The 14,243-nt window shown below is 42.5% G+C and overlaps 3 protein-coding genes across 3 annotated transcripts; all 3 read left to right on the top strand.

Moving 5' to 3' along the window:
• The first annotated feature begins 9 nt into the window (after positions 1-9).
• On the top strand, positions 10-863 carry LOC120453402 (thyroid transcription factor 1-associated protein 26). The gene is made up of 2 exons (XM_039638091.2): positions 10-192; positions 263-863. The coding sequence occupies exons 1-2, from the start codon at positions 70-72 to the stop codon at positions 494-496; spliced, it is 357 nt and encodes a 118-aa protein (XP_039494025.1). The 5' UTR covers positions 10-69; the 3' UTR covers positions 497-863.
• A 464-nt stretch (positions 864-1,327) lies between these two features.
• LOC120453168 lies at positions 1,328-4,489 on the top strand. Its single transcript, XM_039637728.2, has 3 exons — positions 1,328-2,445; positions 2,554-2,628; positions 4,424-4,489. Exon 1 carries the CDS (start codon positions 1,337-1,339, stop codon positions 2,417-2,419), a length of 1,083 nt encoding a protein of 360 aa, XP_039493662.1. The 5' UTR covers positions 1,328-1,336; the 3' UTR covers positions 2,420-2,445; positions 2,554-2,628; positions 4,424-4,489.
• Positions 4,490-4,685: 196 nt separating this feature from the next.
• LOC120453169 lies at positions 4,686-5,044 on the top strand. The gene is made up of 2 exons (XM_039637729.2): positions 4,686-4,831; positions 4,897-5,044. The coding sequence occupies exons 1-2, from the start codon at positions 4,693-4,695 to the stop codon at positions 4,911-4,913; spliced, it is 156 nt and encodes a 51-aa protein (XP_039493663.1). The 5' UTR covers positions 4,686-4,692; the 3' UTR covers positions 4,914-5,044.
• Positions 5,045-14,243: the final 9,199 nt, after the last annotated feature.

Genomic DNA, 14,243 nt, shown 5'->3' with positions numbered 1-14,243 from the left:
AAGGTAACATGCGTGCAGACATCGATAAATCGATTAGTTCGCTGCTTAAAAATTAATAAAAACACAAAAATGAAACCGAGATCACAGAAAGGTCAAGGAAAACCCAATGGAAAACCAAACAAAGGCCCTGGCAAGGTGGCCCACAACCAAAAGCCCTACTTCAAGAGCAAAAACAACCAAAAGGCCAAAGGGGTAAGCGAGAAAATCAAGCATGCATATGGAAATGGTATACACCACGCATGTTTTTGCATTATCTTCGCAGGAAAAGCCAAATAAACCGGAGATTCGGAATATGAAACGCAAGGAAAAGGCTGCCCAGGAGGCTGCGGAGCGGGAGAAAGTCCGGGCGGAGCGGGACGCCCAGGTGAAGGCCTATAAAAAGAAGCGCCTGGAGAAAACCAAGGCCATCAGCAAAAGGACCCAAAAAGGACAGCCCTTGATGAAGGATCGCATGCAGCTCCTGCTGAAGCAGATCGAGGAGATGAAGCGCAACTAAGTGAGTCGCAGGACCTTCCTGCTACACTAGGAACACTTCCTCAGCCTTAGAATCAGTTGCTCATTTACACATGTGGTGTACACAAAAACGTTTACTTTTAGAGTAGGTTTACTTTAATTTTTAATTACAATAAATTGTTTTTCACGACCATGTTCTTTTGAAAAATGTTTTGTAACCATGTTTAAATATTGGTCTTCCAATGTATTCTTTATTTATATATTCTAAGTACTTAAAATCCGATTTTGTAGTATATGTTTTCTCTCTTACTGATTTGTGTGCATTTATTCTTATTTTGAATTTTGAAAACTCATTGAGTGTATACGACTTTATATATTTCAAGACAATAATACACTTTATTTAAAACAAATGTTCTATTACACTTAGGCAGAATCTTTAGTGTTCTCTTAAGTGACGAAAATCATTTAAAGAATGATAGTTACAAGCACCAAATGGCCGTCAGCCGGGTGATGGACAGGCGGAGCCACACGCACCATCCGGAGCTCGATGGAGCCAGATGGACGTGCCGTAGCTGTCTGTACGCCCGGAAGTGCGACTACACTCTCCTCGTGAGGGCGGCCGGAAACAGGACCCGCGGCCAGGTCATGTCTCTGCCGACGGGTCCTGGCGAATGGTAGTCGGGCGAAGAGAAGACAACTCTGAAAGATCACCCCAATCCAAGGCGGAACAGCCAGCGTCGAGGGATGTGTGGCCGAGGGGGAACTCGGTCTCAAGCAGGCGAACTCTGCGCACCTGTCCAACCGCAGTTTCAATCCGGACTTCCTGCGGCATCTCGGGCTCTGTCGTGGGCGACCTCCGTTCCCGTGCACTCGTGGGAACCAAATGAATAGTCTAGAAACAAATGAGTCAGATGCTGCTCCAGAAGCATCACCCAACCGGAATCCTTCAGTGGATTCGGGTCCTGGCTTTGTCAGGCTGAAAACCAAGCAAAAGAAGCTGCTGCGAAAGGCTCTGCAGAAAGGGCTGACCCGAGAAAAGGCTCTGGCGGTGGTGCAAGCTTTGCCCATAGTTAAGGGCCTTCTACCCGCTCCCTATGGAATCCAAAGCAGCAATCCCTATCCCTACTCGGTTTTGGTGCAGTGCGTGAGAATCGGCTTGGCTGCGGAGTCTGCTGGGACTTCGCTGACCAGCGAGCAAATGGCGAGGATCAAGGAGGCCATTATAGACGTCACCGTGGAGCAATCTGGTAGCCAGAAACCGCAGTTCGAAGGATGTGTGGCCCGCAGAGGATGGCTCCTCGTGACTTGTTCCAACTCCTCCACCTCCGAATGGTTCAAACGAAACTTTTGCCACATCCAGTCGAAAGTGACCACTAAACTGAAGTTAATGGATGAGTCTGAACTGCCCAGGAAGAATGTGGTCCTCGGCTACTTTCCAGATAGTCTAGCCACAAGCAGCCAGAAGGTCCTGGAAATCATTCAGGCACAGAACCCAATCTCAACGACGGAATGGAGGGTTATGAAGAGGTTGAACCAGGGTGAGCTTCTGCATCTGGCCATGGCCGTTGACAATGAATCGCACAAGAAACTGATCGAACTAAAGGGAACTATTTCCTTCCGATTCGGGCGGGTGAAACTTTGTATGAAAACCCCTTTCGATAGGAAATCAGTGCTAAATGGTAAAGAGGATGCTTTCCTGGAGAAAGCTGCTGAAACTCGGGAAGTGGTGCCAGTACCTCAGGAACCAGTGATCAGAAATATTAATCCACGGAACCTATGTAATAATCCTTGGCGCAGCCATAATAATCCCAGGATGCAATGGAATAAACAGCAGATGCTCAGGTATGATCCTTACAATCCCAGGGAACTTCCGTCGCACCTTTTGCATGCCAGCTACTCAGGTCCTGGCTATTGGAATGGAGGAGACAGAGGGCTTAGACCTGGAACTTGGCCAGGAAACCACTGAGGGAGAGGGTTCCAACCGCCCAGGAAGTAAGTGGCTACTTTAGGTGTAGGCTACTTAACTAGAACTAGATTGCTAGCATGGTTTTCTGACAAAGATGACGAGTTCTTTAGACTAACAAAACATTTCTTCTTTAGGATCTTTAATCGACGAAACATCTATCTTAAGGAAGTACAGCGACTTGTCCTCCATTTTTAGCAACTCAACTTGAGGTATTTAGAGTTTTTGACAAGTAGACATTTATACAGGACACCTCCAACTTCATAGACAATGACTTTGCTTACAGCATTCGAAACAATATGATACAGTAACACTGGTTACACATATAAAACCCGGCTTAAGGATCTATTCACTAAAAACACTATGATACCGTAACACTGGTTACATTTAAAGGATCCCGATGAACTTCCTTATAGCACGAAAAGGGAACTCAAAACTCAGATCTTCTGAACTAGAAGTTCACACCCTTCTTCATAACAAATGTTATAATTAAGTTTCTTTGGCAAAACATGTGGTTTTGATACAAAGCATATGCGATACAAACTCCCATCATTTTTTATTAGATTTTCTATTGAAGGAACAACATTCTTTGCAATCATATCGCTCTTCAGAGTTCCGCATATCGTTGTATTTTCCAAAAATGTGTTTTTGTTCGGTAGAAGGTGACTTTATCTAGGGCGTTGAAGTATTAGCTTTTCCGCGCACGCTCCATTCGCCAATTAAATCTAATGCAACCTGTAATAAATTCGCTTGTCGCGCTTTTCCGGTGGTGCGAATCAACCCTTTTTCGCGCTTTTAGGATATGCAAATTCTGGCGGCAAATTGCCTTGGCGTCAATACTCCTTATCATCTATGACATCCTGAATGCTGAGTCCTGAATCCTGAATCCTGACTGTCGTACCTGCCGCAGTCACCCTCGTAGTTCTTTGGATTCCCTCGCGATTTGCCATACAAAGTACAAAGCATTTTCCATTTTCGGCCAAATATTCGGCATAATAGTAAAGTTTTATGCGAATTCCGCTGGCAGAACATCCGTTTCCGACTAAACCAAAAAAAAAAGGGGGTCACATTGAACTCCGCCCCTCACTTCAGATTGACAATCAGCATGCGGTCTCATATCCGCAGGAAAGCAAACAAAAACGGGGAAAGCGAGGAAAACGGGTAAAACTTTCACTTGGGCGAAAATATTGCGAAACTATTGGGCCGCACAACCCGTTGACACAAATCGCACTAAATCAAAAATTATGCTTTGCACAAATAAAGCGAAAGGACCTCGCAGGAAGTCGCTACACCCTGTGGCCATAAATCTCATCTAGTCAAATATTGAATTACGCCGGATGAGGCAAGGGATGCGAGGGATGCAAAGGATGCGAAGGATGCAGGAGGGAAAGGGTTCTCCGGCGGCTCGCAGATCCAATTTAGTGGGTCAGAAGGATGTGGCACATCCCCTGACTATTCGCCATATCCTCACTATATGTGTGACACTTTTTCCGGCACATCGCATTGTGCTGTTTATTTAATAAAAATTGAAGTTATGAGTGCTCAAAGGGTCGTTTATGCGCCGATAATGAATAGTTATGGCTGCTTCGAGGGCTCCGATTCATAATGCTTTGTTTGGGTCGCTTATAATGCAATTTATGCATGTTTGTGTAGTTATTGAGTGTTTTGGGGTTCACAATGGGTTAAGGGACTTTCGTTCTTTATCCTCCGTTTTATTGATTAAAACTAATAAAAACACGCCCGTTGCCAAAAAAAAAACAACACAGACATAGGTGAGTGAAGCATACATTTTCCAAACTACATGTTTAATCCATTTCAGGTGGTTTTAAAAATACAAAAAATCTGAAACACAACCTACAGAATACTGCAAATACTGCGATACATTTTCAGTTTGCCTGCTTGCCATAAAAACTTTTCAATAAACATAAATAAACAAACAACGAAACAAAATGTTTTAATTGCACATTGTTTTTGCTAAATTGTATATTTTCTTCGACATCAATACAGATTAAAAACGGCTGAGAGTAAATAAAAACCTATGAATGATCATAGCCACGCCGATTCAGCTGTTTTGGGTTTTTCTAGAGCTCCCGGGGGTTCACCTTTCGGTTCGCCGACGAGCTCTTCTTTGGTAAAAACCAAGCTGATAAGGAGAAATATGATGTCATAAGCAGTCGAATCGGAAATATTTACTCTGCCTCTTGAGCAGCCACAGCTTCAGTCTTAATTCAACGCTCAGCTCAGAAACAAAACTCCCGGATTTTATTACCTTCAAAATGATATACTTCAAATTCAGTTGGCTGCTGGTCGTCGTTCTACTCTTCATTTCCTCGCAAAATGCTCACGCAGCTCGAAAACGAAAGGGAAAGCCGAAATTTACATTTCCCAAATTAGAAATAAATATCCATCATAACAGTAAGTACTAAATAAGATAAATAAATTACTGAATTGAACTAACAAAATATTTTGTATGTTTTCAGATATTCAAATTGGCTGAAAACGAATTCATATAATAACATTATAGAGTAGTTGTTGTTGAAAATTACATTATTGTAGTTATATGTTTTGCCATTATATGGTTGCTTTAAAAGATTACTTATTAAACGTACCTAAAATATATTTACATTTAATTCATACATACACATTCTGGTTGAGATAAGAGACCTGTGTAGATTTCGCTGTTCCTTGTTTTAAATAAAAACAATTTCAAATATGTCTCATTTCCAAGTTAACTTTGTGATTCTTTGCGTCTTAATTTGCAGCAAACCCAACCTATGTCTAAATTACAGAATATACCCCATTTCAAAGGATTAACCCGTCTCTCACCCGGCAATATTTAAATGCGAAACTTGTGCATAACTCACTGGCTTTCCAATCTTGTTAACGATTCGGTATGCTAATTAAATTCTTGCCAATGCCCGGGAAATTTTCACTTTCACTACAGCCCTGAGATAAGGAAAAATGTGGAAATCTGCCTGGAAATTAACACCCGAACCGAAAAATGTTGCTCCAACAATTTCGATGTGAGATCCTTCGCGAAGGACCAACTTCTGGCCGTGAATTTATGGGCACTTGGACTTGGGTGTGGGTGTGGGTGCGGAGTTGGGGATGCAGTTGCTCTTATCTGGCTGAAATATTAACGGTTTAGGCTTAATTACAAATGGCGACGATGCCCGAGGACGCCAAATTAACTGCCAGTAGCTCCAGTTCCAATTCGAGGACCATGAAAATGGGGCGGCGGCTGCCATTAGGGTAATTATTTACAACAATTTCAAATTTTACACATGAACAAGTCGCAAAGCACAACAAAATGGCGCCACAGAATGTTTTGCATGCACTTTCCGTGTTTTTGGTTCGCTTCGGTTTGGTTTTTGGTTTTTGGCTTTGTTTTTCAAGTGCTGCGGCTCATAAATTACGAAAGTGCGGGCTGTAAATCACAGGATCACCCCTTTTGTCCATGTAAATTTCGAAATTTCCAACAATTTGCAACACTCTCTCTCCCTTTCCTTTCTCTTCTTTTTGGCGAATGAGCACGTGACCAAAAATAAATGGCAGGAGGTAGTGTGAACAGAATCCTTTGAGAGCCGGGGCATAAATTTCAATTAAAATCGAAAAGCCATGAAAAATAAAATCCCCCACAGCGAGCCAAGTGATAACCATGAAAAGTTCGCATTCTTTGAGGGGAGTGGGCAGTTTTAATTGTGGACAGCAGGTGCAGGCATGCATGAAAGTGGCTCGGAGCGGCGGGTCACAGCCACCAGTTTTCAATTAAAACCCAAAAATATTTCCAATAATTGCCGAATAAGTGAAACTTTGTCAAGCAGCCAAAGAGTTCAAAATGCCCCCGAGGAATTCCAGTGGAAGGAATAGTGGTCACTCGGAGTTTTCAGGGATAATCTGGACATCCTTCATTGGTTGGCATAGGAATCCTGCCTCAGAATAATCAAAATAATCCAAAAAAGTAGAAAAACTAAATAGCTTACTGAACTAATACGCAAAAAGAGTATCATTCAGCTCAGAAATTGAATTAAGTTTTGTGCAAATATTTATTTCACAAATCCAACCCATTTTTGTGCTCAGAAGTTACAAGTTACAGACATATTTCACACTTCAGCAGATCGCAGGCAATCACAGGACATCCATCATCACTGGGCATCATCGCTTGGCCAGGACCCACTTCCGATACCCATCTGCAATCAGCTTTATTCCGGCGACAAATGTCAAAACTATAAGCTGACACTAAACCATTGCGGCACTTGAGCGGCCAGCGAGTAAACAGCTAGTAACAAACATGGAATATAAATCCCCAACCCCTAAAATCTAAAGACAAAGAGGGTGGCGACTGGTCACCCCTGCTATCCCGTTTTCCAAAATTGCTCTTTAACTTGCAACAGCGAGCGGTTAACAAGCGACGCGTGCCGCATCCTGTTTTCACACGCCACAAAGCTCGAGTACAGTTGCCGCATGCGAGCATAGTTGCTCGGGGGCGGTACTGTACCCGTGTCATCGCGCTACATAACCTCACAATGAGCCATGACATAATTCACTTCCTGCCGCATCATCAGCAAGGGACATCCCCTGTGTTATTCAGTTTAAAGTCGCATAACTCTCAAATTAAAGTGACCATGCGACAATTTTCAATTTCCACATTGTTCATAAATCAAATTGCGTTTACAATGAGTTGGCCAGGGGGCATTTCGTAGTGGAAAGTGGGCGGGGTTACGCACATGGGCGAGGGTTCAAAGCGTCAGCACTAGTACCTTTTGATGGGTTTATTGAAAAACTGCCCAGAAATTGTTGTATTGTGCCCTGCCTGAGAGGGAATAATCGCTAATAGATGATGTTTGAAAACAACAAGGGTCGAATACGTTTTGTGTTCTTCACTAGTTGAAAGATCAGGGAGTAGTGCTAAGGATAACCACTTGGAATTGTCTTCAGAGATGGTATTCTATTTTAAAGGGTATTTATTAGGTACCTTCGAATATTCCCTGAGTTTTCCTCTCCCTTTTATTTGCTTGTTTTCAGGATTTTGGTCCTTGTTTTCTCGGGTGGTTCGGTGTTGACACACCAGAGATAAGGATGCTGAGTAGTTCCTCTGCCATGTGTGACAGTTATGAGCAACTGCAATCCAATTTAACCAGAGCTGCTGGCAAATTTTTGGGGCAAAAACACAGCAAATAATCGCATTAGAGCTTGCGGGATAAAGCCACGAGACAATGGGGACATGTGTCAAAATTTTCACTTTTCGCTCAAAAGATCTAAAAGCCACCAGGCACATGTGTTGGCCAATTTGAGACATGATTAGCTCGAAATCGGAGTGCTAAGTTTTGAAATTCAATTTTTAAATTGGCTCACAACCTTCTTCTACCATAAAAGGAACCACCAAGGGTTTTCCTTTTTGGCTGGGCCATAAATCTGTAAGAAGTCTTAACATGTCAACGACACTTTCCCCAAAACAAGGTCCAACTTTATTCAAATGCCAAGAAATGAAGCAACAGGAAGGGCTTGGCGAAGAATTCCGAGTTGGACTTTCTTAATGTCTACAAATTCCTTTCGCCAAATCCCAATACAAAGCCCACTGACTTTGATTTATCACGACGGGGCGTGGTATTTTTAATTTACAAGCCCGTCGAGCGCCCCAAACCCCAGTCTTAACCCTTTGAGGCCGCCTGTCTGCATAATTATGTCCGTGTGCCCGCAAATTTATGGAGCTGCCAACGTCTTGGGCCCGCAGCTCCTGCACTTTCACTTTGTCAAATGGTAAAATGTTTTCTGGTAATTGCCTTCGGTCTTGGTTTCTACTTAGTTGGGATTACCTCTGAGTTATGTGCTGGTCAAGTGGTCAGTCTGGTTTCCTGATCTGATTAATTTGTTGTGGCATTTCACACAGATTCTAGTTTCAAATATTGAAACACTATCTATACTGTTGAAAATGGTGCATATTTTCAATGAGCTAACTGACTTAACTTATTCTTCCTCTTGAGAACAGAAACCACAGGGAAAACCACAAACGATGACTGCATCAAGTGAGGTTTAATTTACAGGAGGGGGCATGACAGGAGCATGACAATCCTTGAGAGCAATTCCTGTAAAATTCTATGACTTCGTTACTAATTAGCGCAGCCCATAAAAACAATGAAGGCAACGCAGAGGAAAGCGGGGAAAGTCACCCTCCAGGAAAAGCCATCCTCACCACTTTCCCATTTCCCTAATGAAGTTTGACGTGCTGATGTGCGGTGACGTTGACGAGAATGAGGATGCGGATGAGAATGAGAATGAAAATGGGAATGAGGATGAGGATTTCAGGATACTCAACAGTGGAAAATTCGCAGTCAACAAGTGAAAGTCAGCCCGCGGTGAAATCCAATGATGATGATGACTTGAACTGTGACGAAGTACGTTGTTAAGGGGCCATAAAATGCATTAAAATTAAAAACGTGTTAAAATGCTCAAGAATAACTCGCGCAATCTTTTTAATGAGCTCTTAATGAGGCTGCCTGACCAAATCAAGAAGCAAAAAGCCGAGGCAATGGGTATTTGGTATCCTGAATGGGACCAAAAATAATTTGCGTTGTGCAACTTAAAAAATCGTAAATTATAAACAAATTTTTAATGAAAAAAACTTCATTCCAGCATATGCTTCAGGTCGCCACCCCCTTTTTTTCCATGGAACTTTGGGATTTCGGATCCGTATCTGTGTGTGACTTTTGTTGCTGCCCATAAATTATGTAAATTTCCATTCGAAATTCAAAATTAAAAAAAAATTGTATAGAAAAATGGAATGGTGTATTAAAAACGATGTCCTGCTGGCTGTAATAGGGGTGAAAGGTCATGACAAATAAAAGCAGGGGGCGAGGGGCGTGGCCAGTAAACATCATAAAAGTGAGAAATATGCCTCTTATTTTGTATTTTTCATATTTTGTAATTTGTTTTGTAATGCTGCGCCTTTTTGTTCAGAAATATGAGGAAAAAATTGCCACATTTACCCAAAAACAAATGGGGGAAAAATGCGACGCGGGTAAATGGATTTTTCATTCGATTCCTATACCCTCACCACCGTTCGTGGGAAACCCCATTTTCCGGCGCTAAGTCTACGCTTTTGGTTCCTTAGTTCCCCTGACTTTCAACTGTACAAATTGGACGCGACAAGCTGCAAGTTTTCGGCAAAAAGATGCATAGATACGGAGATACGTAGATACTTTCTGGTATCACATAAATTAGGAAGGCATTCGTGGATGGAGATGGACTGGGAGTCAGACATATGCAAAGGCGTGACTGCGGAGACTCAGGTGAAATTTATTGGAGCGAAAGAATCCAGCACGAACGTGGTACACTCGTCTGCAGGGTGTATTTCTATATATATGAGAAATTATAAAGTTGAAAAATACATTTAAAGGAATTTATCTATAAGTAAGTAATCAAACAGCAAACACTTATTTTCCTTTCTGTGAATCTGAAACCATTTTTCTTTAAAAAATTTACTAATCTTATAAAAAAACCAAGTCCTTGCAGACAAGTGTAATTAGCTGACGGCTGCGGCAAGAAGTCGACTGCAAGTTCTTTTGTGGCTGCGCTTAATTTTTAATGCCGCGCCGTGAAATTTATTGGTCCGCCACAAATTTGAGTTAATCTGCGAGTTGCCAACGGGCTTAACAGTGCCGTGACAGACTGTACTTTGCAGCGCAGGAGGATTGGAGGATTGGTTCCGCGAAAGGATACCAGGATAAGTTCCAAAATGGGTTGGGGAATGGCGGCGCTGCGACAGACTCATTTAAAGTCCCAACTGAAATCAGCGTTGATTTAATTTCAACTGTCAGGGGGTTAAGGAGTTAACCCATTGAGGGGTGAGCGGTGCGATAAGTGCTTTTCAATGCGATGCTCCTGCCAGGATCTGCCCAGGACTCACGTCCCTTTGTTGGGCCCTCCATTCCGAGTGGGAGATTGCTCGGTGCGTCCATCAATCAATTGGCCGGATGGCTAACGAGTGGCATGTCCTGATGTCCTGCGAGTTTTGTGCGTCCATGTGAGTTCTTGAGCGTATCCTTGTAAATTGACAAAATTGAAGCCAACATGGAAAGCTACGGCGAGACTGGGCTTGCCACTCATCAAAGGATGCATTGCAATCATTGACAGTTGACCAAGAACGATGGGTTCCGAAATGGGCTTGTGTGGAAGGATAACAGGGATTGGGACTGGGATCGTGGGAGTTACAAAATATGGTAAAGGAAGATCCAAGTTAGGGTCCTGGTAAGTTGCTCTGTAACCTAGCTTCTTCGCTTCACTTCGAGTTATTAAAAAGAATGTAATGCCATAAATCCCGACTTCACATATTTATTCTCTCTGTAGCATAACTACCCTTTTATAGAACATGGAGCTTTGAAATTGCGACGCTTAGCCAAGGACAACACCATAAATATTTATTAATGAAATTAACTGAGCTGGCAAAATTCAAATTGAAATATCAACGCAGTAATTAAAATTCATGCTGAGCTCCTCCCGGGGTTGGTACTCCCAAAAATGTGATGCCAACTCCCCCGCGATGCGATGATAAACGAGCAGAAGGGTTTTTCGACCCATTTGCATATGTCTTGCCTCTGGAATGATAGCCTTAATTGTGGCCATAACGTGTTGTGTGTGTGTGGTTAGCCATGTGCCGCAAACCGTGTGTGTGTGTGTGTGGCTAAGTGGTTTTCCACGTCGCCTACAAAGCCACGCCATTTAAAAAACCACCCATCTATTTGCCCATTTCCCCAGCTATTCACTATCCACCTCCATCAAAAGTGGCGCTCATTTTAATGAGCAACAAATTCAATTTCAACTTTTGAGCGCCTTTGTTGCCGAAAATTAATTCATTTGCAATTCATGGCTTTCAATTGCGTTTGCTTAGCCCGCTTGCTCGGCGAACTGAAGGATATCTCCTGGGAACTGGCGATTATTCGGTTAGCTTCAATTTATGCCGCCGGTTCATGAGCTCCAGTTTTCTATTTTACACACATAAATCAAGCGTTTACCGACAGCAAATGCAAATCGAGTGCAGGAATGTAGCTTTTTATTCCAACTTCTACAGTTGAACTGAGATAGAAATGTATCTTTTAATCCACAGTTATACTTTTTAAACAGAGACCTAAATGTATCTTTTTATCCACACTTCTGCAGTGGAACTGAGACAGAAATGTATCTTTATATAATAACTTCTAGAATTGAACTGAGATAAAAATGTATCTCTTTATCCAAACTTCTACAGTTAAACTGAGATAGATATCTTTTTATCTACACCTCTGCAGTTCAACTGAGATAGAAATGTATCTTTTTATCCACAGTTTTACTTTTTAAGCTGAGACATATATGTATCTTTTTATCCACACCTCTGCAGTTCAACTGAGATAGAAAAGTATCTTTTTATTCCAACTTCTACAGTTGAACGGAGGCTAAATGTTATATCGTTTTGAACTGAAATTTAAGCCATGTCCAGCTGGTAATTTTTTCCGGGTTCTGCATCGAAATGATGTGCTAATGCGATACTAGCGATGGGGATTAGGATGAGCATGGAACCGAGGGTGGGATGAGGTATCTAGGGGATGTATCTGCGTGCTATTGTTAAAATTCCAACAGCTGTCCTCGTAAATCAAAATTATGAGTTTTCAATGAAAGCTCCGCTGAATGGAAACTTTTAAACAGCCATTTGATGAATGCTGCAACTGGAACCAATAATGGACAGTGGAAATTTATAACTATTACTTACGCACGATTAAATCATCAGCGATAGAGTAGATACAAAATGGGGGAATAGAACTGCTGCCTTGTCGCAAATTGCAGTCATTTGTTGGGCTTAAACCCTTTGCAAACACGAGGGGCAAATGGCGCCTAATGAGGCGACCATAAAAGCAGAAATATAACCATCAAAATATGCCAAAACTCTCAGTCTGATGGATGGACAGGATTTTCCAGCGAGGGCGTGACGAAAATCCAATCAAGTTGTATAAATATGCAGGCTCAGCACTTTTGGGCGAGGAAAACTAATATAGAAATTAGGTGTGTAATGTGCTGAGCGGGCCATAAATATTTCCTATTCCTATTCCTATTCCCGATTCGCATCGCCTAAGAAATATTTGCGAATGTTTCCGCAACACTGAGCCCAGTGTCTTGATGTCCTGCAGAGGGTGACTTGTCCACATAGGCATCCTTACCTAACCTCCACTGTCCAGTGTCCAGTGTCCATTTCAAGTGTTTGCCACATCTGACATTTGTCATCATGATTCGGCCATAAATACAAACTGCGCTGCACATAAATAAACATTTTCCGAAATTGTTTTGGGTGGTAAAGTGGTGTGGAGTGGAGTGCTGGAAGGGGAGGAGATTGTTCATTTCACCAGGCATTGATTTTGATAAACGATTACTATCCATATAATCGCATAGCAGAGACAATGTTCTTATTCCCCCATTCTTGAATAGCTCACGCACTAAAACATCCTTCAACACCACATACGTGCCATCCTTTGGCCCAAGGATCAATTTATATTTTATAATGACATCCCCCGCCGCCAGGATACCCACAACTCCTGCTAGTTGCCTGCCTTTGATGTGTGTGCTCTCTTGATGGCATATCAAATGTGGAACTATCGATGGATGGTATGCACACGAGTATCTCGCTCAGCTTGGCTTGACAAACAGGTTAACGCAATTAGGAGGAGTCCTTGCCAAGGAACTTAATTAAGACGGCCGCCTGCCAGCCGAGAATTTGTCAATGGCAACCGAGTGGAGCAGCCGCAAAAGGCAAACACATCAATTGCCGGAGGAGAAACCCTTTCCGCAGGACGCGCCTTTCCAAGGATACGTGGAACTATGCTAGTGCGGTTGGTGTTGCAATTAAATTAACATAAACTTCGAGACCAGCCAGCACACGTTTTCCACTCTTTTTGGCCCAAAAATTTAACTGAAGACAGGGGGTTGGGCTGATCCTTAGACATCCTTGCTTGGGAAGCCCCAATTTGATTGACGCCGCACGAAGCGTTAATAACTTTAGCAACGCCTTTGTCCTGCGGCGGACTTTGATGATGATTATGACGACTCGGAATGGAAATGAGCAGAAGGAGTTCCTTTAGTTCCTGGGTGGCGATGGGCGATGACGCACTATCAGCAATCGCCATAATTGCATAGTTTATCCGCGTGTGCGTTTGTTTGCTTTTCATAGAGCAGCCCGCTCTATTTGTTTACTATTTAAGCTCGCTGGTTATATCCCTTTCCCCTCCTCCCATCAGCAAATGTCCTGGCTGTCACGCAACCCAATTATTTCCTTCAAACACATGTAACTGTTAATTGGCACAGCGTCTCCCGGGCATCCTGCAAGTCCCGAATGTCCTGGGTGCGCCAACTACTGCTCTATTTTGATACCCGCTCCTTGGAATTCGAATAGTTTCCCCGCTGCCAGAAGCTGAGATTGCTTTTCCCGCCCAAAGGGTTGCGATTAGTTGTAGTTTTAGTTTTCCATCGCCAAGGGGCTCTACTTAATCTGCGGGTAGATGAAAAGTAAATAGAAAATTGTACTGAGCGGCGAAATCAAATTAAAAGCCGAGTTCCTCTACGAAAATCATCGTCAAGGGCGGAAACTTATCACATTCCCAAGGGAATGGCTGGAGTGGGAATAGTTTTTATGCATAGTTTCTGTATAACTAAGTAAACCAGAGATATATATTTGTGCTTGTTTTTATGCATAGTTTATGTATATATCAAGTAAATCAAAAATATAACTTTGAGCTTGTTTTTATGCATAGTTTATGTATAACTGAGTAAATCAGAGATATATCTTTGTTCTTGATGCTCTCTCCCA

This window comes from Drosophila santomea, chromosome 3R (genome assembly GCF_016746245.2).
Source record: "Drosophila santomea strain STO CAGO 1482 chromosome 3R, Prin_Dsan_1.1, whole genome shotgun sequence".
NCBI classification, from domain to species: Eukaryota; Metazoa; Arthropoda; class Insecta; order Diptera; family Drosophilidae; genus Drosophila; species Drosophila santomea.
Note: the sequence above shows the minus strand (reverse complement) of the source record. Positions and strands in the feature narration are given on the sequence as shown.